Here is a 24424-nt window from a genome sequence, read left to right as displayed (position 1 = left end):
GACGGCGCACCATGGCAGCCGACATCCAATACTAGAATCTGCAGCAAGCACTTCGTCGGCAATGCGAAGAGCAATATTATGCACCACCCGGCTTACGTGCCAACAATTTTTCCCGCGGATTACCACCGGGAGACTCACTGTGATTCATCGATGCCAGTTGAAAGGTTCAACAGGTAAGTTTACTGAAAGGAAAAGTTAATCTGCTGACGTAGGGCTGAAAGTTTTCTACCGCGATACATATCAGATCGTAATCATTGCAGCAGCACTGATAGGACTTTCGTTCTTGAGTTACCCATGCACATACAGTTTTTTTTTTTTAACTTGCGTGCTAATGCCTAGCCTTTGCTTGGGTTTCTTTAATTTCGCCGCTTTCATAGGCGTTATGCTGAGCACTATCTTTCAGCGGAACGTATTTCTTATACATCGCTTTATGACATTTACGAAATCGATGCCCCGTTCTTAGCGTTTCGCGAAGTTCTGCTGATGAATCTGTGATTACAGCACTGGGAAACGGGTTGCGAAGGAAGGATTTAGGTGCATTGTGGTCGGTATATCTTGATCCCGCAGAGGTAGACCGCGGCACTGGTTGTATATTGACAAAATTTTTAAAGACATACCGAAGCAGGCGCTGAAGTAAATCTATCAGAATAGAAATGTTCCTAGCTTTTAAACGATAAACAGCGTTTGAGCGTTCTGACTTTGCTTGGTAGCACTGATTTGTGTAAATAATACAGGGGTCATGACTATGTGATCCTTTATTTTCACAGATGGAGAGTGCGCTCTCAGAAGAGTGTATCTCCAGATGATGACCAGAGTATGAATCTCAATGAAGAAAAAAACACAGAACCACCTGCAGAGGTTGAAAATAAACAGGTGTGTCCAAAATGCATGGCTGTGTTTGCATTTTTTTTTCAAAGGTGTACAATATAGATGTTCGCTTGTCATTTTTCAGGTTTAGTGGGATCCCTGCACATCTGACGTCTTAGAGCCAGTGCCAAATTCAGAAACAGTGGGCAGCAATGTAAGTTTCCAAGTGCCTAATCTCGTAGTTCCTTTAAACCAATACATGGCTCTGTGTGGAAGTTCTTGTTTTTGTCTAAAATGCACAACATTGTCTGCTTTCCATACAGAATGTTGAAAGAGATCCCGACACATCTGGCTTTTCTGAGCCAGTGCGAAATCCAGAAACTGCGGACACCAATGTAAGATACAAATTACTTAATCCCGTAGTAACGTTCAGATGGATGAAAAAATTGTATGCCACTGTACACTGATATCAGTTTTGTAACCCTGTGGCTGTTTTTTTTCTACTCTGCAGCGAGCAGTAAGTGATGCACTGGAGCAGTTCGAGCCATTGGACCTCTCTGTAAAAAAAGAAACAAGTGAGCAGAAAAAAGGCACCACAAACAAAATGGCAGGAGGAGTGACAATGAATGCGGCCTCCTTACCACCACCAAGCTCAACACTGGTCAATCGAGCAGTGGGACCTAATTCAAGATCTTGTTTTTCCGGTGGTTATCAGACTCTCTCATTAACCCCTGGGGCCATAAGGGACCTTTGTGGCGTTGACGAAAATGTTTTCGCTTTGATGCTTAGCTTGCTACCCCAAGTAAGAGAAAAAGGGAGTGACGTAAGTCTACCAAATAAGCTCATAATTTTCTTTCTGAAGCTTAAACACGGGCTGCCATTTAGTGCCATTGCAGTGATGTTCGGCATTCACGAGACAACAGCGTCACGAACATTTCACGCAGTATTAGGAACACTGGTTCATGTGACAAAAAAATGGATATTCAAGCCAGAACTTTATGTAATACGTGAAACTATGCCAGAATGTTTTAAAGCAAATTACCCGCAATGCACTGTTGTCATTGACTGTACAGAAATTCGTACAGAAACGCCAACAGAAGTAAGGCAGCAACATGTGTTGTTCTCTACTTACAAGAACGACTTCACCCTCAAATTCTTAGTAGCAATTGCCCCATCCGGGTTGATAATTTTCAGGTCCAAATCGTATGGAGGGCGCTGTTCAGACACTGAAATCGTTCTAGACAGTGGTTTTCTGGATTTAATTGGGGAACAAGATACCATTTTGGCTGACAAGGGTTTTCCCGGAATCAGGGCAGATGTAACTGTGAAAAGTGGCGTGCTAATCATGCCGCCATTTTCAGTAAAAGACCATCCTTTTTCACAGCATGAGCTAAAAGCAAATTACAACATTGCACAAGTGAGGGTGCACGTAGAGCGTATAATACAAAGGATCAAAACACATGGAATTTTGCGGAACCGCATTCCTGTCTCTCTTATTCCAGCGATGTCCGACATTTTTCATATGTGCTGTGTGCTGGCTAATCTTCAAAGCCCCGCTATTCAAAAAAATGAAAATTAAACAGATTTGCGAGGATATTGAAACCTTTCAGCTGAGCGATTTTGTATGGACACACAACGCACCATAGGTGCACACAATTTATGAAGAATGCAAATTTAGAAGGCTTGAGGGTATTTAAACCTCCTGATCATTTTTTACGTGCATTAGCAGTTCACACTGCATGTCCTTGCATTTACCTCTCAAAATATGATTGGCTAACATAGCTTGGCTTGAATATATTAATAATCCTATTTGTAAATGAATGCCGTAGTGTCAATGTTTCTTACACAATTTTACTTTACAGAGGCATTCTTAGCAAGGCAGTAAATGGCACCTTTGTTTGGGTTTCTGCTAGGGCAGGCACAATGAGGAGGTGCAAGTGGTCAAGTATGCACGCTGCCACGAAAAGCACCTAGTGCCATAGTATTGCCTGGATCCTACTGGAAGCCTAAGATAGTTATTGCAGTATCCACCGAAAATGTGTTCAGCAAATCTCGCTTGAAACCAGTCACTGCATGATCTCTTTAATCAAAAAAGAAAAGTAAAAATCTTCCAGCCGAGGAATTTTCTCCGACAAGAAGATTTCATCCCTTTCCACAATGACTGTGACACTTTGTTTTTTGCTGTAGACAAAAAAAAAAGCATTCCGTAGTGTTGGTCACATACATTGCTACTTGTACCTGGCAGTAGTAGGGATGATTTTGGCACAATTTCAGGCAGCCATCGTCATACACCAAATAGGTCACAAAGCTTGTGCAGCTCTCGTGATCAATGAGGTCTTCATTTTTCCTTGAGTACGGGCACTTGATTTCCAGTAAGATGGTCCCGTCACATGATTCAAAGAGCCCATCAGGACTTGCACAGAGCCAGGGCTGTTGCGGGTGAACAACCAGTCCGACCTGCACAGTACATTACATGGTAATATGTCATAGCATGTACACAATAAAGCTTTTCTTGTATGCATGCAGGAACAAATACTATCTCAATATAGTAATGAATTGGCTGATATAGTTGAAAGCTAGAACAGAGGCACGGAAGTCGTATCAACAACAATGCAGTTTAGTTTGATGAAGTCATTTTTTGATGAAGTATGCCAAGAAGCACACAGAAAGCAGCCCTTTTGCATAAAAAAAGCAATAACCCTTGAAAGTTAGCACAAGTCTATTAATTTGTGTAGTTGTTCTTAGTGTTTAGCAGTACTGATGTGGTTGGTGCCTTTATGAATAGGTATGCACATCAGCTATTTGCTTTTGTATTGTGCTTTGTAGTTCCTGTAAACACAGAATTGTTGTTTGATTGCTGTTTTATACATATGAAAATTTAAGAAAGCTATTTTCCCACAGTAAAAAACATGAACAGAATAAAAAAAGTGATAAAATACCTGCGTTACTTGTACATAGTGCTTTCTTTCAAATTCTCTTCTTGCCTCTGGCTCAGTCTCGGTGCCTGGAGAAAAGGAAAGGGGAAGTTGTGCTAAGGCCTTCTCACTGCTTAGGATTATGCATGTATTTGAGCAGAGACAACAATATCAACAGGTATGTTTACCAATAATAAATAAATCCATGCAAGAGCACAGCAAACTACACTACTTGTCCTATTTCAAAAAGTTAGTTTAGGCATGTTCAGTGGTTTAGAAAAATAGATGCCCACCATACACAACAGCTGGCACATGGGGCGTCTTTGAGTGCCGCAACTGCTTAGCCAGTGAGTCGAAACCACGTCGTCTGGTAAGCACTCGACACGGCCGCTCGATGCAAAGCGCAAAGCGAGGTGCGGCCAGCCACGTCGCGCCGCCGACAATGGGTGAGCATGTCCTGGCGGAGTTTACAGTCGCGGCCGCTGTTTTCGGTGGGGGCGCCACTGTTCGGGGACAGGTCCCGGGAGTGTACTCCCGAAGCGCTCCTTGCTTCGTCGTGTTCGAGCGCGTTTGCGTCATGTAAAACCGCGTTTGCGTCGTGTAAAACCGCGTTTGTCTTCCATATTCAATGCAAAATAAAAACCACTACTACTACTACTCACGTTCCTCATGTCTGCAGTGCTTTATTTGGACTTTCTGCTGTGCGCGTGAGTGAGCACGTTTGCCTCGCGTCTGCGGTGCTGGATTTGGACTTTTCGCGTGCGCGTGAATGAATGTTTGCCTCGTGTCTGCCGTGCACTCTTTGGGATTTTCGTGCATGCGTGTGTGGAGGTCAGGGACGTGTATGGGGCACGATGCCGCGCATCTGCCGTGTGCCGCTGTCCGTCACGAACTCCAGAAAACAGCCAACTGTGAGATATCATGAGTTTCCCTCTGAACTACAGCGTCGAGAAGCGTGGCTGAAAATATCGCTCGCCAAGGACTGTCAGGGAAAGGAAGAGAGTGGGTGCCAAGCGACAGGTCTCTGGCATGTTCCTTGCATTTTACAGAGAATGACTACACAAAGTAAGGTCAAGGAAGGTTCTTGTGAATGGTTCCTTCCTTTCTTGTATGACCATGCAATAAAAGTGTCAAGTACTTTGTGGTTTTCTCGGCTGCAGGTGGGCTTATGAAGTTCCACAACTTCAGCTATGATCGTTTTTTTTTTATAAATTGCAATAACTTGTGTATATAAGAGCCAAAATTCGACGTGACACGAAACGGAAATTTACTGCGTGTGACCAGCTGTGCGTGTCCGTCTCATTCACGGTCTACATGGGGTAGCGAGAAGTGAATAAAAATCAGGGAGCACTTTGACGATCTTAAGTGCGAAGAGGCGAAAGCCTTTAACCGCCTCTGTCGCTGCCCTCTGCTTGGCGACTGTTGAAGATTGTTTGGCGACTCTTGAACGCTTCCGTACGGCATCGCGAGCGCGTTTCGTAGCGGGCGACATTGGAGCGCGCGCGGGCTGCATCCTTTCTCGATCAACGTTCAGAGAGCACCCGAGAGAGCTCTGGGTGATACGACCACTGTGCAAACTTTCGACGTCAGTGTACATGCGCCGTTGTTAAACCACCTGAAAATTGCGCATGGGGCACTGCGCATGCGCAGTGTGCGCGTTTAGTGGGTATCATTAACTAATCATCATTACTGTTCGTACATCTACTGTTTCGCTCCTGTTTAGCTCCTGTGCACCATTAGCAAGGTAATGGAGCACTTTATTTTTAAGCATATAAGCAGTTTTCTGGAAAATAATGATTTCTTTTCTGAGGGACAGCACGGTTTTCGACGTGGACTATCCACGGTTACGCAACTACTACACACTACTAATGATCTCATGGTAGCTTTGGATCAGGGTGGGCAAATTGATATACTGTTCCTCGACTTCGAAAAGACGTTTGACCGAGTCTGTCACAAAAGGTTATTACTTAAGCTAAAAAGTGTATTGCAAAGTGAACAAATTTTGAATTGGCTTGATTGTTACTTATCCAATCGACAACAGTATGTCTGCATTGAAAACTCACTTTCTTCATCTGCCCCTGTATTATCCGGTGTATCACAAGGTTCTGTCCTTGAACCTCTTCTTTTTCTGATCTATTTAAATGACCTGTCTTTGGATTCCTCTGTACAATACCGGTTCTTCGCCGATGACTGCATGGTGTACCAGTTCATCGAATCTTTGCAAGATCAAATTGTGCTACGTGATTACCTCTCTGCAATTAACAGTTGGTGTCAATCCTGGCGTATGAACCTAAATGTCTCTAAATGTGCCCACATGATGGTCACAAGAAAGAAAAAACCGTTAATATATACTTACAAAATTATCAATGCTGATGTCAAGCGGGTTGACAAGTTCAAATATCTTGGTGTTATAATTGACTCCAAATTAACGTGGAACGCACATGTTGAATATGTTGTGTCGGCGTCACTAAAAAAGCTGTGGTTATTAAAGCACCGCATGAGGCACTGCACTAGTGCAACAAAACTTGCAGCATTCACGACACTCGTTAGGCCAATTCTTGATTATGCTGACACTGTTTGGGACCCTCATACTAAGAAAAACATCAATCACATTGAAGGGGTACAAAAGAAAGCACTTCGATTCATTTTTAACGCTTACCATAGAAGTATCTCTGTTTCAGACCTGAGAACACAAGCTGGGCTCCCGTCGCTATAAATGCGCCGTAAACTACACCGCCTACACATGATGTACAGTATTGTCAACCACCATGTCAAAATAAATTTTCATACTTACATGCACTTCAACGAATCCAGGAAAACGAGAGGCAAGCACAGCAAAACAATTGTAATGCCGCAGGTTAAAACTAACGCCTACCGCTCATCATTCTTTCCTCGAACCACAGCCGAGTGGAACGCCTTACCCTATGAAGTAGCTGACATGCCCTCAGTTGAATCTTTTGTTACGGCCGTGTCATCTTATCTATGATGCAGCAAGTATTTCTTTACAACGCTTCTTGCTTTTCCGTCCGCCTTTCAAAGTGTATTCCTTCTTTCTTTTTTTTGTGTTTTTTGATTGTGCACATTCCTTCGTGGCTGCTTGTCAATAGCATGTTTTCTTTCTTTGCCGCTGTTAAACTCACCTTAGCAATTGTTCAAGAACAATGTATCCACTCCTGCTTTGACTGCCAAGAGGCAGTTGGCAGTATTTGATAAATAAAAAATAATAAAAAATACTACTACGCCATTAACTATCATTACTGACTTTTCAAGTAACCATTATTGACGGCTACCGCGGACGCATGGACGGACGGACACGCTGGCGAGTCATGAGCCATAAAAGGCTTACGCCTTAAAAGTAGATCGAAAGCTTCAGGCGCATTAGTGCAACATCCTCAGGTACAGCCGCGCGCGCCGTCGTGCATCGTATAGGCGGCCGTTATGGACAGCGTTCAGGCATACACTTCCTACCTGCTGCGGTGATTGTGACATAATCGGCGTTTTCAATGACTACTTAAAAATGCAATCTTTAATGAGCAAGTAGAAAGTGCACTGTTTACGCCTCAAACAGTGAGCAACGGGCGTACCGACGCAGCTGTCGCGGCGTTTCCCTGCGAGCAGTTGTCCCCGAGCAGTGGCGCCGCGGCGGGCGCACGGAGAACTAGGCCCAAGACGCCGTTTCTGTGCGACGTGGCGGGCCGCACCTCGCTTTGCGCTTTGTATCTAGCGGCCGTGCACTCGATGGGCAGTAGAGCTCGAAATTCTCAGTGCACGCTCTGTGTGCCACCTGCGAATCCAAGCAAAGCAAGAATTCAGAGGATTATCGTAAACAGAACATTTCCGAACAGTGAGTGCAAGAATGACATGCCACTGTTGCAGTTGACATTAATATGGTGTCATGCCTCAAATCAATTCCACTGGTCCTACATTTGCTCATGGATAAGAGCATAGTTGGAGAATGCCAAATCAAGACCAAGTAACCCAATAATTAAGAACCATTACAGTTAGCATATTTGAACGCTTCCACAGTTGTTTTGGAGAGCGTCATGCTGTCATAATTTTATCATACACTTCTTAAGTGGGAAGACATGTTCATAGAAATATGTCATTGATAAATGACCCGTAAAGCCGCCCAGCTGGTATCTTGCTTTAGCAAGCTTAGCATGCATTCTCACACCAAATTTTAGAGGTGAAAGCATTACTGGCCCCATCGGACGACATTACAGTTTGAATAAATAAAGGCATGCATGAAATACATAAAGCATATGATGAGGGTAAGAATAAAAACAATAGAAGCTCTGCCACCAACCGTGCACATTTTGCCTGCATTACAGTCTGTGCTGCTAAAACTGCAGCCTCGGACTGTGTGCAAGCCACTCTTGACTTAAAGAAGAGCTGCTCCTGAGGGCCTCCAGCAGCAACCAACTGTGACATGCTTTTCGACGTGTACACTGGCAGCTGCTTTTGATAATCAAGCATTTTTTTCTATTTTGCTTATATCAGCATTTAGTGCTGCTTGGGATATCAGGTCCTCAAGGACTTCTTGCACTTCACGCTCAGTATTGCCAACCTGCTGAATGCGCAGGGCAGCATGCATGCTGCTGTTAATGTCTGGGAAGTGCGAAAGAACATATGATGGTGGCTCTTCCTTCGGAGCCTTGGCTCCTACATATACAGGCTTGTACTCTGAAAAAAAAGCAAGTACAACACATACAACCAACATCAGATTCACAAAAATGTGAGGTTTTAATTGTAAGTATAGCTGGGTACCCTGCAAAAAATATGAATATATACCGAGCATTATTTCATAATTAAATATTCTTACATGATGGTAATACAACCGTGAAAAACAAACGAGCTGGTTTAAGATGCTGGGCTGATTTTCATACAAAAAAAGAAAACCGAACTCAATGGCTATAATCTCAACGAGTCAATTTGGCTGTTCATGAAAGGACTTTAGAGGTGGAGCGAAGAAAGCACATGAAAATCAGCCGTGCAAAGCAGATGCTAGTGGCTGGAATGATTCAATAACAAGTTTAAAACCAATGAAGCTGTGTGTAGGGCAGCTTTCAGCATAAATAAATAGGTAGCGGTAACATAAAATGCTGCAGTCATTTTATGCCTCTCATTTATTTTATTTACCTCCAAAGAGATCCTCGATGGGCTCTTTTTTCGAGGTGTCCGGTTTAGAAGCAGGGCGGCCCCAAACCTGCAGCTTGTCAGTTGACGACGGTTCGTCACCGTCGTTCACGTACAGCATCACAGCCGCAGCATGTTTGCACGTGCCAACAGCCTCTGCTTTGCACGTGCACGATGCGCCGTGGATCTCGCGCCCTGCAGTCAGCTTAAAAAAATAAACAGAGGCCACAAATATCATGAGCGCCGGCCGTACACACTAAACTGCGGAGCGGTGCGCATCGATCGAAACGCAAGGACACGACATTAGCGGCGTAAATATAGTTCAAGAAAAGCGCGAAACACGTGGCGATGTGCACATGTTTACCATGCTTAACTTGTAAAGTAAATGCGTGAAAATTCACTTACTTGAATGTTTACGTCGTACGAGGCTTTCTTCACTTGCGAGTGGCACTTCGCACGCAGATACGACGGTCCGCCAACAGCCGGGATGGTTTCCTCTATTGCGTACACATATCTCGCGGTACAAAGCTTCCGGCCCTTCTTAAGTGCGCCGCCGTTAAAGATACCACTGATATCGGAAACTATTTTCTGAAAACCATACTGCAGTATCACTGGCGGCATGATGACAGCCGCTGCAGCGTGCACGTGTGACACTTCAGTTCGCTGAGGCAATCAAGTCACTCTGAATTTCACACTCTGCGGTTCACAACACAGACAAATCGAAAAAGATCTGACAAGCCGAAGGCCACGCTATGCTCGCCGACCACGCTACAACGCTACACAGGACCCCTCGCGCCGTCCTACTAGGGTTTTACGATTTGTTCACGAGGTGGCGCGGCATGTCCAAGGGGCTTTAAATTTAGCAGCGCCACCTAGGCAGCGCAGGTTCTTTTAAGGCACCTCAAATATGAACACAAATACTTACCTAGTGGCATTTCGCCGTCGGACATCTACCCTTGTATCATTGTAAGCCCATAGAGAAAACTCAAAGGAATAACGGTTAGCTTTGCGCACATTTTTTACAATTAACGATACGGAGTTCCAGAACGATTGAGCTGTTGGTTCGTAAACGAGTGTCTTGAGCATGGTCCAATATTTAGCAGCGCGACTGCTGAATGCTCTTATTTTATGGCCCGCAGTTTCAGAACCGCCTGCTTTTTTTACGCTGAATAATATTATTTTGCGCACAGTGTGTTTATTTTCAAATTTCATTCAAATTTCATGTCTATGGCTGTGTCAGTAAACGTAGAAGTATATTTCTGTGTCGATAACGTACTACTTATGTAAGTAGTCCAAGTGTTCAAGTGTGGTTGAGTTAACGCTCCCTACATTCTTCGGAATTGTGGCTATTTTCGTGCGCAAAAAGGAAAAGAGAGCACTACTTCAAACAATTCTTTGTAGTCATGCAAATGTTAAAAAAAGCCCCAATAAATCGCTCTTTTTGCTTTTCAGTCGAACATTATCGCTTCTTAGAACGAAGAAAAAAAACGTTTAAAAACTGGAACCAGGCTTCTTGCCGGTAAGAGCTTTGTGCGCTCCCTAATCCCTGCTTTGAAAATAGGGACTGATTTTGTGTGCAAGCTTTTCAGCCCCATTATATTTTTCAAAATCCAAAGCAAGCATTTCCTACCGTTTAAAAGTTTCAGTGGGGGAAGTCCGAAGGCTACGAACGTTATCGCAGGAAAGCTCTCAAGCTGGCTGAAACAACGAATGGCGACTTCTTTTTAGGCGGGAAACTGAATGACAGCTTGCACTGTCGCTTCCTACAGAAGGCTGAGAACGTAGGAAGCATGAAAACAATTAACTATTGTGATTTTTCTCCTCAGCATTAATGCAACTCAAAGAGGGGTAATTTTCCTTGAGTGCAGAGCACCCGTCTCCCGCAGAGTTCCTCTTTTTTCCTTGGCCTGTTTTTGCACTTAGCTTCTATTCATGTGTTTCCGTTTTTTTTTTTACCTACCTACACCCGCACCCTCTTTTTTCTAGCGATTATTTTTTAGTGCAGAAAACTGCCAGTTTCTAAAGAAAGCACGGTTCAGAGAGAAGAGACCAGTTCGTTTCACAGACCAAAAGCAGAAAGCAAGAAAAACGTGATTATAAAGAACTTACATGCAATTTCGCACTGCTTTGCACAGCAAAAACGGAATCAAGCGTTACTAAGGAAACAGGTTCGGAAAGCAAAAAAGAGCGCGCGCAAAGCCGGAAGACGAGCCGGCGGCCAGAACAGCATGCGTCCTGCGGCAGCCCACTGCGCCACTACCGGTGGTGCGTGGTCACAGTGCCGCTTTAATTTATTATGCATGTTACCACAGGAGCCCGTTTCCATTAAGAACTACTGTGAGGCAGAATGAATCTTGATTGGGTGCTGCTGTGCTAACTCTCTGGCGGAATTTAGGCGCTTAGCCTTTCGACTATGTTGTCTCCCAAGGAAGAAGCGCCCACCTGCAAACGCGCCCGACTCTGACCGCTCATGTGCCCCGCCCTGCCGCCATTCTTACTGGCAGCGCGGTTCTTTCTGCAGCCGTGTCTGGCGACGTACCGCCCATTTTCTACGTGCAACCTCAGGCTACAGCCTACGTTGTGCAGTTGTTAATGCAGGAGTTGAGGTTGAGGTTCCGGTTGATGCAGGAAGGCCGCGTTTGCTTCTGCGTCGCTAAGATGGTTGCTCTGTGTACCCGGTGGAATCCTTTGCTATGATTAAAATGTGCTATTGCATCCTTAGGCAGAACCTTGTGGGCAAACTTCATTCATGGCATCCTCTTTGTAAAAAGTCAAGAAATAAAAGGGTTTGCTTCTAAGCCGCTTGGGCTGCTTGCAGCATCAGTGACAACGCCTGTGCATCCAAGCAGAGGCTTAAAGAGACACTGAGGAGAACCCCACAGAATTACTGTTCGCAGCATAATTGAATCTCTGGCTCTTTTGGGGGGATGTTTATATTTGCCCGTTGGCGAAAAAAAGGCACAATATGGATCACAAAAATTGAATTCAAATGTTCTGCAGCCACTGGATTCAACTTCATGGCGTCTACCGTGCGAAAATTAAGAAGCGGTAATTTAGCATCAACACTGCTGTTTGATGAACTGTTTTTTTAATGAAAAGCGTCATAAGTTAAATTGCAAATATTCCACTGACACACAAGATGAAAACTGAGAAAATCTGAAGGCCTTTGAGTCGTCGTTTGTTTTGCCATCACACTATAGCGCCCCTTCGATGGCTTGCCTTAGCACTTTTCTTTCGGCAGTGAATACGAACGTACTAAAAATATTGCTAGTGGTTTCGCAACGGTGGGCATGAAATATTGTACGAAAAAGCCGTTTTGCAGGTGGACACCACTGCCACGTACCTGAAAGCACGACTGCGGTCGTGCTTTCCAGGCGGCCAGTTATACGCGTCTTCAGCCTTTTCATCAGCAATGCCAATTTACCCGATGTACTATCGGGGACAAAGGTGGTACACTCCCCGCGGCGGGAACCGGAGCAATGGAAAACTGCGGCATTATGGCGAGCTAAAGCACGAAACATTGAAACAAGCTAAGCGACATGCCTGCTTATAATAAAGGTCACACACTGGCTATTGCGATCACAGATGCCGCATGTAGATGGCGTTGCAACGCAGTTTTACAATGCTCCGGCTCCCGCCGCGTGGAGTATAATACTTTAGTCCCCGATAGCACGTCTGCGGCCTATGCTCCTAAGGCAAGCCAAGTGTGACCCTAGGGGGAGCACTTCCAATTTGCTGACGTCACGTGCTGTCGCTATTTGCAGTGTGGCGACGACTTTTCCTTTGAAGTGGCCTCGCGTGCCCTTGCAACGTCATCGACCTCTTTATTGACGACTACGCGGCTTTTTCTCTGGGATTGGACTCCTTATGTTTGCACATGTAAAGTGTCATCGACCAAATGGTTCTATCGGCGTGCCAGTAAGCAGTTGTGCCGTTGACAACTTTAATCAGCCTCGTTCATTAAAGCCGACTAGTAGCCCTTCTTCAAATCCGAAGTGAATACTTTTTGCATGCAATTTAAGTTGTGTTTAATGTATGTTTTTAGAGTATTTATATTGTATTGTATATATATTCAAGCGGGGAAGTTCTCTTTTTGACGTAATAGTAATAATGTTCAAACTGTTATTCCAAGAAAAGCTAGAAAGCATTTTATTTATCCGCGCAGGAAGGATTTGATTTCTCAAAGTTGAGCACCAGGAGCTCACGTCCTTATCTGGCGGTGTTCGTCCAAGGACAGCAACAAAGGCAGGAGAAAACACCAGCGTGCTGATCGTCCTTTGCGAACAATAAAACAGGGTCCCCTCAGTCGGAGAGAGGAAGAAGGAGAAGGGCGCTAACTGCAAACTTTCTGGCTCTTCCCTAGCTGGGACAGGAACAGGGCAGAGACTTGCTCATTTGAATATGGTAACGAGCCAAGAGCCCTCTTCTGCTCTACCCATTCTACAGTGATCCTCAGCTGCGCATGGCCATAGGTGCGTGCGCGGGGAGTCTCGTCCCGGGCTCGCAAACTACACGCGCGTTTTGCCGCCGGTGGACCCGGCCAACCTTGGCGCGTACCGCATATGTGAGAGCTTTGAACTCTGATTCGGGATCATTCAGTCGAGTTAGAAATGGAGCCTTCTGAATTTGCTGCTTCCGCCAACTCCGTTCACTCGGGTTGGTGGCAGGGCGGTGACGTTGCTTTCGCGGGATTTCCTTCATAGTCGCTAGAAGAGGCTTCAATACCTTTGTAGAGAGCCCTGGGATTTTCTTACGCAAGCGTATGTAATAAACTCTTATTGGCTCTCCCAATTTGTAGTCACTGGTGTCCGTTATATCACATCATTTCCATCGCTGTCTATGCTGATGAAGCTGAGGCAGAAAAACGCACACCAAATAAATCGGCCCAAGATTCAACACTTGTTAGTAAAGTTATGACCGCCGCGTTTATGACATTAAGGGAATTGTTCAATTATGTCTGACTTGGTTTTCTTTTTGCACATTGAATATTTGGCTTCTGTTTTCGTGTAAAAGACCCCCTCTGCACAAGAAGTGTTCGGTGTGAGCATAATTTGGTATCTGTAATACTTCATATGAGCTTCTTCCTGAAGCGATGCCCAAATAACGAACAAACTGTGATTCTAACTAATCGATAACTAACCGACCGGCTTATTCATACGGCAACAGCAATTTCAGGCAGCAGCCTTGGCAAGCTGCAGATATATGAAGCTTTTGTTACTGCAGTTCTATTTTAACAAAAAGAAAAACAAATTCGAGTCGCTTTTATTTGAACTTCGTTATCCTTCGTTATCCTTAGGTGGAATGTTTTGCAGAGAAAAAAGTTTACGAAAAGAAGGACATTTACGTGAATAGTTCACACACATTTTTTTAAGCTCACTTTTAGTTTTACGCTCGTTCGCTTAATGTCTTGTCATTCCTTTGTTCATTGGTGGCATAATTGAAGAGGGGCCCACGGGTTTAAACCCAAGAATTCACGATAACCCCATGGAGAAGCTTGACAAATAAATTTTCACATATTATTTTCCACCCAATTGCTGCTGGAAGGGGTCAATGGAAGGGAAGCTAGCACTCTATTCAATTCAATTGTGGGTCTTTGTTATTCAGCATTAGAGCAGCTTTTCACGCGTTCAAAAGGAACTCTAAAAAAAGAGTAAAGACACCTGCTCCGCATCAGCTGGAGAAGAGCCAAGACAGCTGTTGCTTCTCTTCTTTGACAACGCAAATGCTCTTTGAATGGTGCTCGTCACGAGCATGCCAGAAGCGTAAGAAAATTATACCAGGCTATTGCCCCGTTCCCCTTTCAAAGGTGTACGTCCTCACTACGCTGACGTAACACGCTCGACAAAATATCGTGAACAAAGGTTAATCTGCAGTTATTTATTGATGCACACTCTCCTCATCAGTGTAAATAAAAGTGGCGTTGCAATAGCAGTTAACCTTGCCACTTCTGCACACTTCTGCCTAGACCAGTCTAGTGGAGATGACAAGTAGAGGAAATATCAACTTCGTCATGTATTTCACCGGTTTGAAGAATCTCGCTTTCGTGCTTTGCAGGAAGCCGAAACGCCAGAGGACTGTTTTCTTGATCCTTCGTTTTACGTCAGTTCCCATATATCATTGCTCGCACTATTTCAGACACCAGAGGGAGACAAACGCATGACAGGGTCGGTCAGGGCCGTTTTGCCCCTAAAAATTGCACGCGTGAAAAGAATGTGAATTCCAAAATCATCTTATCAAAAGGAATGAATAGTAAAAGTGAAACGAAAAGAAACTATGGTGAAGCGTCCGTTTCTCTACAGATTTTCTTAGAAAATATTTATCAAAGGTAAACTACCTAGTCTTTTACGAGAAATTAGATTCTTGAAATTAGTATATATTAAGCATGTTAAATCAAAACTCAGCGAAGCATCAGAAGAGAAGCTAATCCTGAAGAATCTTCGAAGAAAGGGTTAGCATCTTGCTTGAATATTTTGGCAAACTAGTCGGTGCGCGCCCGAACGGTGGTAAGAGCTCTAGGGACGCAGACGAATGAAAGAAAGAAGTGGATGATACCCGCTGTTAATTAGCTATATATAACTAGTATCACAACTTAGCTGCATCAAAATAGAATACAGCGATTTTTTTTCGTAAGGCTTCGCCAAGAACCACATCTGTTTTTTTCTTCCGAGGAAAGGCGGCTATTTGAATCACTATTTCTTAGACTCACTCAATATTTTTGGCTGCTTCAGCACACGAAGAGGATACCAGTAAATGTTTATAACAAGGCTTCTGGCCGCCAATTTAAAGACTGTTTCCAATATTTGCAACAATATTCAGCTCCCACACCGTTCGTAATTTCTGGGGACAAGAAAGAACAAGAAGCAGAACGTTGAACGGCTGAAGTTGGTTGGCAAGTGGATACTTTCAGCAACATTTCTTTTCCTGTCCGGCTTTGGAGTCACTTTATCAGGTCATCATAGCGTTCTCGCTGACTTGTGTTTATGCCTTAGATTTCATGCAGACTTTCAAAACTAAGCCTCTCGTTCTTGTGCAGCGCAATACAAGAGCATTCGTCTTTACTTTCTTCCTTTGTTGTCCATAAGTACTCTTACCAGATGTGGGGTTCTGTGCAAAGTATGCAGAGAACAGAGGTGCGCAAAAGAAATATAAGACTTGTTTGTGACTTGCGTTCAGCGACACAATGGTTGACGAGATTCGGAATTCAAGAGCGGAAAAGAGTATCCTCTCGGAGGAACTAAGGAGAAAAAATGGGGAGGCAGCTCGAGAAAGGGAATGAACTAGGGGTTCTTTGCGGAATGCGGCCATTCGAATTCAACAAACGCGCCTCGGGGAGCCTGTGAGCAAAGAACGCGGTATAATATGCAAATTAACGACTACACGCGTCACCGGTTTGTAGCGTCGGCCCCATAACGAAGTCTGCGCGTTCATTCACCCAAGCGGGCACCGGTTTTGTCGGGTCAACCTCCTTGTCGCCGGCAGGGATAATAGTCGCTTACGGCTCGAGCGAGAACTGAAATGACTCGGCTTAAATAAATTAGCAATCGCTGCTCCTTTCGACGCTTGGGAGAGACTGTTGCGCCGTCTCTCGCCCTTTACATAACCTGTTTTTTTTTTTTTTTTTTTGGGGGGGGGGGTCACTTCGAGGGCTTGCTAACATGCTCTCCTTGCGGATTAGTCTTACATACACGTACATTCTTTCTTTATTTTGAGCTTATTTTGAGATCTCTCTCAAGGTGTAAAACAGCGTCAGTTCAATTTGCATGTAAAGATTTTAATTTCCGTACACAAGCAGATTTCTATCATTCTTCATTAGTTTATCTCTTGATGCTACGTGTTCACTTCGCTGCAGATAAAACTCAAAGAGAATCTTCTGTCGTATTCACACTGCAACATCAAATTTTATATTTTACCACCCGTAACATGTGTTGCAATGTCACGCGCTCACAGATTGAAGTGGCACTTGTAAGGCTTCTCGAAGGGTTGCATGATGTAAAAACTGACAAAGTGATGGCACCCTTTCTTGCGTCTCTCATAGCCTTAGTCGCTTTGGGACGTTAAACCCCATAAACCTAAACCAACACCCTTTCTTGCAGAGAATACCACCGAGTAATTCTTGGCATAAGCTTATACAGGTAGAGTGAGGTAGAGTGAACTGCTATAAGCATAATTTTGAAAAACGGTTCTGTGAAGACGAGAAGATACGTTTGAAGAGTTTAGGGCGGAAATTAAAAATGGTGGAAGTACCTTCATCTTCGCATCGAGTAAGGAAAGGTACGCAGAGAAAGATGCACGCGGGTTACTCCTAGCTCGCTAAAATTCTTACCAGTCACCATGTGAACACAAAGGTTTTAGGATACAACGTAACGAAGTGGACTACGCTACTATCGTTTCAATATCTTATTTTAAACTCCCGCATCGCTCCTACTTAACGCGGACAGGCCGACTGAAGGACATCGTACCTCGACCCCATCATTTCTCTAAGCAGTGGGTGGGCGCATGGCCTGACGCAAAGAACATGGGTCCACATACGTACGATGATCTTCGAAAAGCGAGTGAGCGCGGCGGTTTGCGGTTCCAACACAAAATGCGGACGCCGTCGAATGTTACAGTGGATGACCTAAACTGTTGGGCAAGCTTCTTATGCACGCACTGATATAAATTAAGTTAGGAATCCCACTCCCCTTCCATCATAGAAAAAAAGAATTAACAACGTAAGTAGTGTCCCCTCGCTCATTACGAGAGAGCCAATACAGATGCCCACTTGTGGTGGCGGGAAGTCCTCATACTACAACTGGCACAGTGATGCAGCGGTTAAGCAATGCGCCATTCTCTCATGAAGTGCCTGCCTCAAACACGTACAGACACCGGTGGGGCATGTGAGACTCAGGTTTCTGCTCCCGACGCATTTTTGTGCAGACACTTCTTATGGAAGCTGTCTGTCTCTATTCCAACGAGCTGCAGCGCAGTGCAATGCTAGGAATGTTGGCAATTGCACTGAATTTATTTCAGTGAGTTTCATTGCCACCTGCCCCCCGCATCCCGGTGGGCAGGGTAGCAGCCTGCTTTTTGTTTTGTAGCACGGACAAACGGACGCCGGATTTTGTCGTGATTGAACGCGCAATGTTATCGTATTAAGAGGCGTAGCAAGTTGAAGCGTACCCTCCAAAAAGAAATACTGTGCAGAGCAGCACTAGGGGTACACACGATGAACGCTGCCGGAAAAAGGCAACCACCCTGGGCCTATACAGCTGAAAGTGGCTCATGCATAATTCGCGAGTATCGAGCTGCTTTGGAAAATGAGCCTCCGTCTCCTCTCCCAGACATGAGTCTTGCCCAATGTGACCTACTTCAGGACTGCACGCATCATGGGTATTGATCCCGAAGCCGCTGAGATGGCGTCGGACTCTGCGGCGAATTCAAATAAGCGGCCGCTGCACATGCCGTCGATCAGCGAATCAAGCTACGGTTTAAATAGTTGTAACTCTGGTGCACTTGTTAAGGATATTAGAATAAAATAAAAAATTAAACAAGGATGACTGATTAATGTTGCTTTTTCAGTGAACTTAATTGTTCTCATCGTTTTATCCACACAGTTTACTTACCTTAATACCTTTCGTTTCAACCTCACGTATTCATAGTTGTTACGCTCGCAGAATTCTGTGCGGCGATCGCTTATTTGGATTGCTAGTGTGCGATGCCATCTCAGCAGCTTCGAGATAAATACACACGGTGAAGAATGAAGCTTATTTTTTTAAACCTACTGAAATTTGATTATGAATATTGTTGTTTCATATATTCATAAAATTAAATTACAGAACGTGTGAATTGATGTGTTTATACAGTGACAGGAATTTTTGGTTTCATAAACACACTAGCAGAGGGCAAGCGCTGCCGCCGACTGCCGCCAAGCATCGGAGGCTTAAGGCGCATGCGCGGAAAGAGCAGCCAGCCAAGCTAACTGCGCAGGAGCCTTTGCCGCGGATTCTCAATGGCTTTAAGCGGCAGCGCTTTGCCGGCAGCCACGCCCTTGCGTGTTCCCTCTTATACTGGGAGACCCTGTACATTGGCTGCCTAAGCTAAGGTTTTAAGACGAAAAATCTACAAAGCAGTTCCCTATGGCTTCGTGTCCGCTCGCTTCACAAGGAGAATTGTCCTGTTTCGTGAGTATTAAGCTGTGTCAAGGTTGTATGTGTTCAATGTAAATACGGCACAACATCACTTCGGCAAGGCGTTCTTGGCGTCTGCATGACCGTCTGTAGTTTTCGCGAGTTATTTCTACACTTCGTCAGAGGGCGCTACATTCCGTTAGACACTATCACTCATCACCGTCAGTGTAACGATGAGCGTCTTTGAAAGAAATTAAAAGGCTGTTCTTTCTTTCACAAGTCTCACCCTTGCCGCCCGTCCTTTTCCGCGTCGTCGCTGCCTAGGGGTCCGACGCCGGAGCGATACTACACTGTCACTGCCCCAGAAGTGTCCTGAAGAAGTGCAGCTTATTTGCCTCACAGGTTTGCACAGCCTGCCACACGCCTCAAAAAGCTGCATATGCTGCCACGATAGCGCATCATCGTTACTTATTCTGAAAACCTATAGTAAATGTCGAGGTTTTGCTAGAAATTACCCATTTTTTCAGTTGATCAATACGCCCATTGTACAGAAGATTTACTTTGCCTGGAAGTTAGCAGTTGTTATGAGTATTTTTTCACTCATAAGTTTGACTCGTGGAATCAGAGTGAAGTCCGGTTAGGAAGAAAATATTCCGCCTCATCTGCACAACCGTTCCCTCCGGCATGAAAGAGTGCCATTCTGTTGCAGAGTACGATTTGAGAGAAACTGAAGCCTAGAAATACGTCCGTGTACGCCTCCATTTGGTTCCAATGACACAGAAATTAAACTTCTGAGTGTTGTAATCGCTCCGATTTGAAGGCGTTGCATCCCACCATCCGCTCATAGTAGTGACGTGTTCCCGAAGGAACTCCTGTCTCTGTTATTTGATTGCCTATAGCGCACATAAACCTGTGTAAAGAACAGCATCCCAGGATAAGCGTTAGTGGAAGTGATAAGGGGTTTTACAAAATCTGCTGGGCCATTGAGACCGTCTTGGTGCACCACGGTGAAGCCAGCATAAGCTCTACCTAATCTGCGAAAAGACTGCCAAAATGGCTGCAGGTTCGATACATTCTCTATGAACTTGAGGAACCCTATTTACCCACCGTATATTAAGTTTTTCCTTTTCAGCCTTTCACCAAGAACGGATGCTAAAAATATACGAAGAGCTATACAAGCATGCATGAGCTGGCGACGCTGTGCGGCGGCAGCCGCTAGTCATGTAATTACTGACCTGCTACTGTGCGCCTGGTCGGGGCCGGGAAGCGACACCAGGTTAAATCACAAACGGAAGCGCAGCGCTCTCGATAGGAGGCTAGAATCACTGCAAGGAACCACGTCTCTCTTCGGAACACCAGAAGGTTTGCAAGTGTAGAGCTTCCATTGCTTACCATTTGAGCACAGCAATCCCGTTTGTGCCACACTGCGTACCTGCTTTCCCAACGTCATTTTAGTAAGCAATAGTTTACATACTGCGGTAAAGCGCACTTTACCGATATTGTGCTCTGAGACTTGCAAGAAACGACGAAAAAAATTCGCTGTCCCTTTAAGCACAACTTTGTTCATCTAGGGAAACTAGTGGCACTGGATAGCCACCGCTCATAGAAAATTCTCTTCAAAAGTTGATGATTACTGCTCTAGCAACACTGAGCTGCGACAGCCATCCACCTTTCATGCCATGCGGCGCGAGACAAAAGAATGCGGCACAATGAAAGCTACTTTTCTAGTGACTCCTAGCAAGGGAGTCCACAAGCACCGCTGCCACTGAGGATTATGTGACGCAGAAGTGTAACATAGATGGCACAGCGCTCAGTCGGTGCTTAAAACTCTGCAGTGCGCATGCCCATAGTCATGCATCTACTTTTTCTGAGCATAAAGTTCTTTCTGGCGGATTAAGCCAAGTTTGAAACAAGCTCCAGCAGTATCCGTCATAAGCGCCTTGGGCTACCATTCGGCAGGTAGTAAAGCATAAAGAAAAAAAATGGCTGAGGCTTAGCTAAGGTTAAGCCTAGTCAGATGCGAAGCATATTGATGGCTAGGCTTGGTAAAGTTCCTCGCTTTGTTCTTCAGTTGTTGTAGAACGTTGTCGCCGAGCCGCATATTGAGCACGCCGCTTAGCCAGACGTTCATCCCGCTCTTCATCGGTCTCTGTGGCACGCTGAAGCTTTCGCTTCTTGTTCAAATCAGCCCTGCTTCTAGGCGGCATCCCAACACCTGGCCGCCTCGTAAGTGCCCGGAGAGCGAGGCAAGCTCAGCTTTATACCGCTGCTGTAGCGTCACGTGGTCAGCCGCCGCGCCTCTGATGTGGAGCCTCCACCGCCGCGGCCGACCGCGCGAGCCGGCAGCCCATCTCTCCTCTGCTGTGACGTCATGTTGTCACGTGGTGTCACGTGGTCACGCTAAACGTCACGTGGTCACGTGGTCAATGGTAGCTCCACCGCCGCGCTCGACGGGCTGTAGTGTAGCTCTAGTAATATGCTTCGCATAAAAATAATACCGCGCCTGCTATTGTCATACGGGTAAGGGACTCGTTGACCCCTCGATTCCAAGACATGCGCGCTGCTTGCCAACCTCCATGAGGTCTATGCGTTTGGAGTTGCGATTGTCTCTTACATTTACTTTTTGACGGTTGCGCAGCCAGAGATAAAAAATAATAAGGCATCAAGTGGGAAAACGAAGACGACGCAGGCGACAAACATTTAAATCGTTTCTCTGATAGCGGAAAACTGATCCCGAGTTCTATTTGTCTTTTAGTTCACCACAGGCCGTGAGAAAGTGACAGGGTAACCATGTGGACTAGTTAGTGTACATCAGACATAACTTCACCAGCGAATCTACGAGACACCAGGAGAAGAAGAACACAGGACAACGATGGAAGCGTTGCCCTGTCCAGCATTTTCCAGCGTTGTCGTGTGTTCTTCTCGTGGTGTCTCGTACTTACGCAGGTGAAGTTATGCTGTGAGAAAAGCTGTATTATTTTCCTCGCTTATAGGTGAAATAATTGTCAGTTTCAGTTTTCATGCTACATCGAGTGTCCATTGCCACTCAGCTACAACCGCGTTGTCGGCTTGTACAATTGCGACTGTTGAATTGATCTCATTTTTTTCTGTTAACCCTCTGCGACATAACATGCGCTGTTATGTAGGGCGTAACCGTACGTAGCGCAGAAGTGTGACATGCAGTCTGCAAACTTTCGGTGCAGCTACCAGTGCGTTTCTTATCTACAGGCAGAGGAAAGTTCGCGTTTTTTTTCTTGGTTGCGCCAACAATATGGTGCAAAACAAGCCAGATTTGAGGGCATAATAAAAGAGAAAATGCAAGAAAAGAACAAAGAAACAGTCAAAATGTTGTGAAAAACACTCCTAGAGTGCAAATGCGAGAGGTGTGCAAAGAATAAAAATTGCTGGCGGTTTAGCATTGCTAGCCACCAAATATTGCGCGAAAGCAGGATTTTGTTGGAGGACACCAAAGCCACGTACCTGAAAGCTCATTTATTTTCCTTTAGTGGCATACGCACACTTGAAACTTGAAGACGACGACGTCCAATGCACAGTGCGCGACTGCGTTGAAGTTTGACACGAGGTGTGAACGCCTGCAATATTTATTTTATTTCTCCAGGTTGGCCAAGGTCACCCTCATTCAATGTCTCGTTTATTCCTCGCCATTTCCTCTTGAGAGGCATGACCACACATCTGCATTTTTCACGCTATAAGGCCAATAGTGCTTTCGCCTAAAAATAACTTGTTAGCGCCTTCGCAGCTGTTTTGATCAATCCGATTTTACGATCATCAGCTTCGACTGGTACCTCAGTTTCACTGGGCCCGGCATACTTCCCAGCCGGCACTCCTGCAGCAAATGGGCAGGAGCGAAACGGCACTAAGCTTACCAGTGCAGTGCTGAAATGCTAGCGTGCTGATTTCTATCAGACATGCTGATTGGGCGCTGGTCATTTCGGATCATGCTGATTTCTGTTTTCAATTTTCCTCTCTTCTGTTGATTATGTCTACATAAAGGGTACAAGCAATCTGTTAGGTTACTGAAACTGTTTGTAGAAACACGTAGTCTCATCGAGTAGTCTCATCGAGAGCGCAGTATGCGCAAATCTAAAAAGAACTGCATTTTTGTTTGACGACTACATCATTTATCTTCGGCTACTTTTATATGGTGGAAGCCCGTCCTACTACAAGCCCAGCTCGAAGTACAGCCATATATACGTTAATTACTGAAAAAACAACTGCTCGCGCTAAAAATAGAAACCAAGGCAAGCCCTAAGTGCATTAGACCGAGCAAGAATTCTGAATTTACATCAGCAAAAAATAATATTTAATCTGTTGAAAATAATAGTCACGAAAAATACGCGAGAACTGCACTGGGAAAAAAAGCAGTAAAAAGAGTCCGCTGAAGTTTTAAAAAAATTAGAAATCGGAAAGTCGAACCCTCTACCCTCTATGTATATATGCTAAGACAAGACAGACTTTAGTACAATCACTGCTGTCGTCTATCATGATCAAAATTTTACGGTTGACGCCTGCTGTTTTTTCCCTGCGCTGTTTTGCCGCCATGCAGTTTTTCTCTGGTTCTGTTTTTTCGCTGTGCTGTTTTTCGAGCGCTGCTATGATGCATGATGTTCGACGTGTGCTGTTCTCTCGGCTCCCCTAGTGGAACATTTCTTCTATTTTCAAGATGTGCCTTGTCACTAATAACTTATCTCAGCGCAACGTTGTTTTTTATTTTTCATTTTCATTCTAAGATTAACTCAGAAATTTTTTTTTCTACTTGAGTTTTACTTAAGCGTCGCCACTGTGGCTTTCTTAAATTCCCTTTGAAACAAAAATATGGCCAGCACTTTCTGAGCTTCTGCTCAGAAGCTCTGCGGGTTGTCTTGCGTGGGGAAATCTTCTCTCACCCCACTTTTCAAGCTCTAGAAGCCATCTCGGCAGGAAGATCGCTTGAATAACAATTATGCAGGCACTAAGCAAGTTTTTCTCAGTCAGAGATAGAGTATTCCTTCTGCCATTTTTAGTAAGGCATTTATCGCAATCGCTACACCAACGTTGTCTTAGACTTTTGTATAACATCTATAGTGATACATGCATTCGAAGAAGAGACAGAAGTAGCGCATGCGCTAGAAGAGGAAGAAGTTAGTTGGCTCTCTCGCGCGCGCTCGAACCACTAGGGGTCCGCCGCAGGTTTTTCGTCTCTGCGCGGGTGTTCTTTTTGGCGTTGCACGCTACAGTTTGGTGGAGGTGCGGGGTACGCTTCCCGACCTACAAACTCCGTACAGCGTCACTACGTACCTCACACCGGTTCACCAGCGACCCAGCCGCCGTCTCCGCGGAGAGTCGCCTGAATTTGGGCCCCTTACCCCGCCAACAAGGACGACGCAGCCTCGACCGCCGAGTCCAACTGACATGGCCACTGACACCAGGACCCAGCCGCCGATCCAGCCTCTACCGTCG

General features: G+C 45.0%; 3 protein-coding genes across 3 annotated transcripts; 1 reads left to right on the top strand and 2 right to left on the bottom strand.

Annotated features, from left to right (window-relative positions):
• Positions 1 to 742: 742 nt before the first annotated feature.
• Positions 743 to 5918, bottom strand: LOC149371934 (uncharacterized). The gene is made up of 5 exons (XM_089581398.1): positions 5907 to 5918; positions 4016 to 4112; positions 3747 to 3811; positions 3032 to 3264; positions 743 to 1364 (listed from the first exon to the last, which is right to left on the bottom strand). The coding sequence occupies exons 1-5, from the start codon at positions 5916 to 5918 to the stop codon at positions 1277 to 1279; spliced, it is 495 nt and encodes a 164-aa protein (XP_089437524.1). The 3' UTR covers positions 743 to 1276.
• LOC149371935 (uncharacterized) lies at positions 1430 to 3754 on the top strand. The gene has a single exon (XM_089568005.1). The coding sequence runs from the start codon at positions 1430 to 1432 to the stop codon at positions 2384 to 2386; it is 957 nt and encodes a 318-aa protein (XP_089424131.1). The 3' UTR covers positions 2387 to 3754.
• A 1536-nt stretch (positions 5919 to 7454) lies between the features above and the next one.
• Positions 7455 to 9479, bottom strand: LOC149371933 (uncharacterized). Its single transcript, XM_089566252.1, has 3 exons — positions 9264 to 9479; positions 8862 to 9063; positions 7455 to 7506 (listed from the first exon to the last, which is right to left on the bottom strand). Exons 1-3 carry the CDS (start codon positions 9477 to 9479, stop codon positions 7484 to 7486), a joined length of 441 nt encoding a protein of 146 aa, XP_089422378.1. The 3' UTR covers positions 7455 to 7483.
• Between the last annotated feature and the right edge of the window lie 14945 nt (positions 9480 to 24424).

This window comes from Amblyomma mixtum, chromosome 1, assembly GCF_055824585.1.
Source record: "Amblyomma mixtum isolate Tamu chromosome 1, ASM5582458v1, whole genome shotgun sequence".
NCBI classification, from domain to species: domain Eukaryota; kingdom Metazoa; phylum Arthropoda; class Arachnida; order Ixodida; family Ixodidae; genus Amblyomma; species Amblyomma mixtum.
The sequence above is the reverse complement of the archived record's forward strand: the minus strand, read 5'-3'. Positions and strand labels throughout refer to the sequence as shown.

Excerpts from the sequence above, each read along its gene's own strand:
- LOC149371935 (XM_089568005.1), top strand. The coding sequence starts at position 1,430 with ATGAATGCGGCCTCCTTACCACCACCAAGCTCAACACTGGTCAATCGA.
- LOC149371934 (XM_089581398.1), bottom strand. Across the intron at positions 3,812-4,015 it reads TGTGCCAGCTGTTGTGTATG|GCACCGAGACTGAGCCAGAG; the intron begins GTGGGCATCTAT and ends CCTTTTCTCCAG. Across the intron at positions 3,265-3,746 it reads ACTATGTACAAGTAACGCAG|GTCGGACTGGTTGTTCACCC; the intron begins GTATTTTATCAC and ends TGTACTGTGCAG.
- LOC149371933 (XM_089566252.1), bottom strand. The coding sequence starts at position 9,479 with ATGCCGCCAGTGATACTGCAGTATGGTTTTCAGAAAATAGTTTCCGAT. Across the intron at positions 9,064-9,263 it reads CGTACGACGTAAACATTCAA|CTGACTGCAGGGCGCGAGAT; the intron begins GTAAGTGAATTT and ends TATTTTTTTAAG. Across the intron at positions 7,507-8,861 it reads CATCGAGGATCTCTTTGGAG|GTGGCACACAGAGCGTGCAC; the intron begins GTAAATAAAATA and ends TTGGATTCGCAG.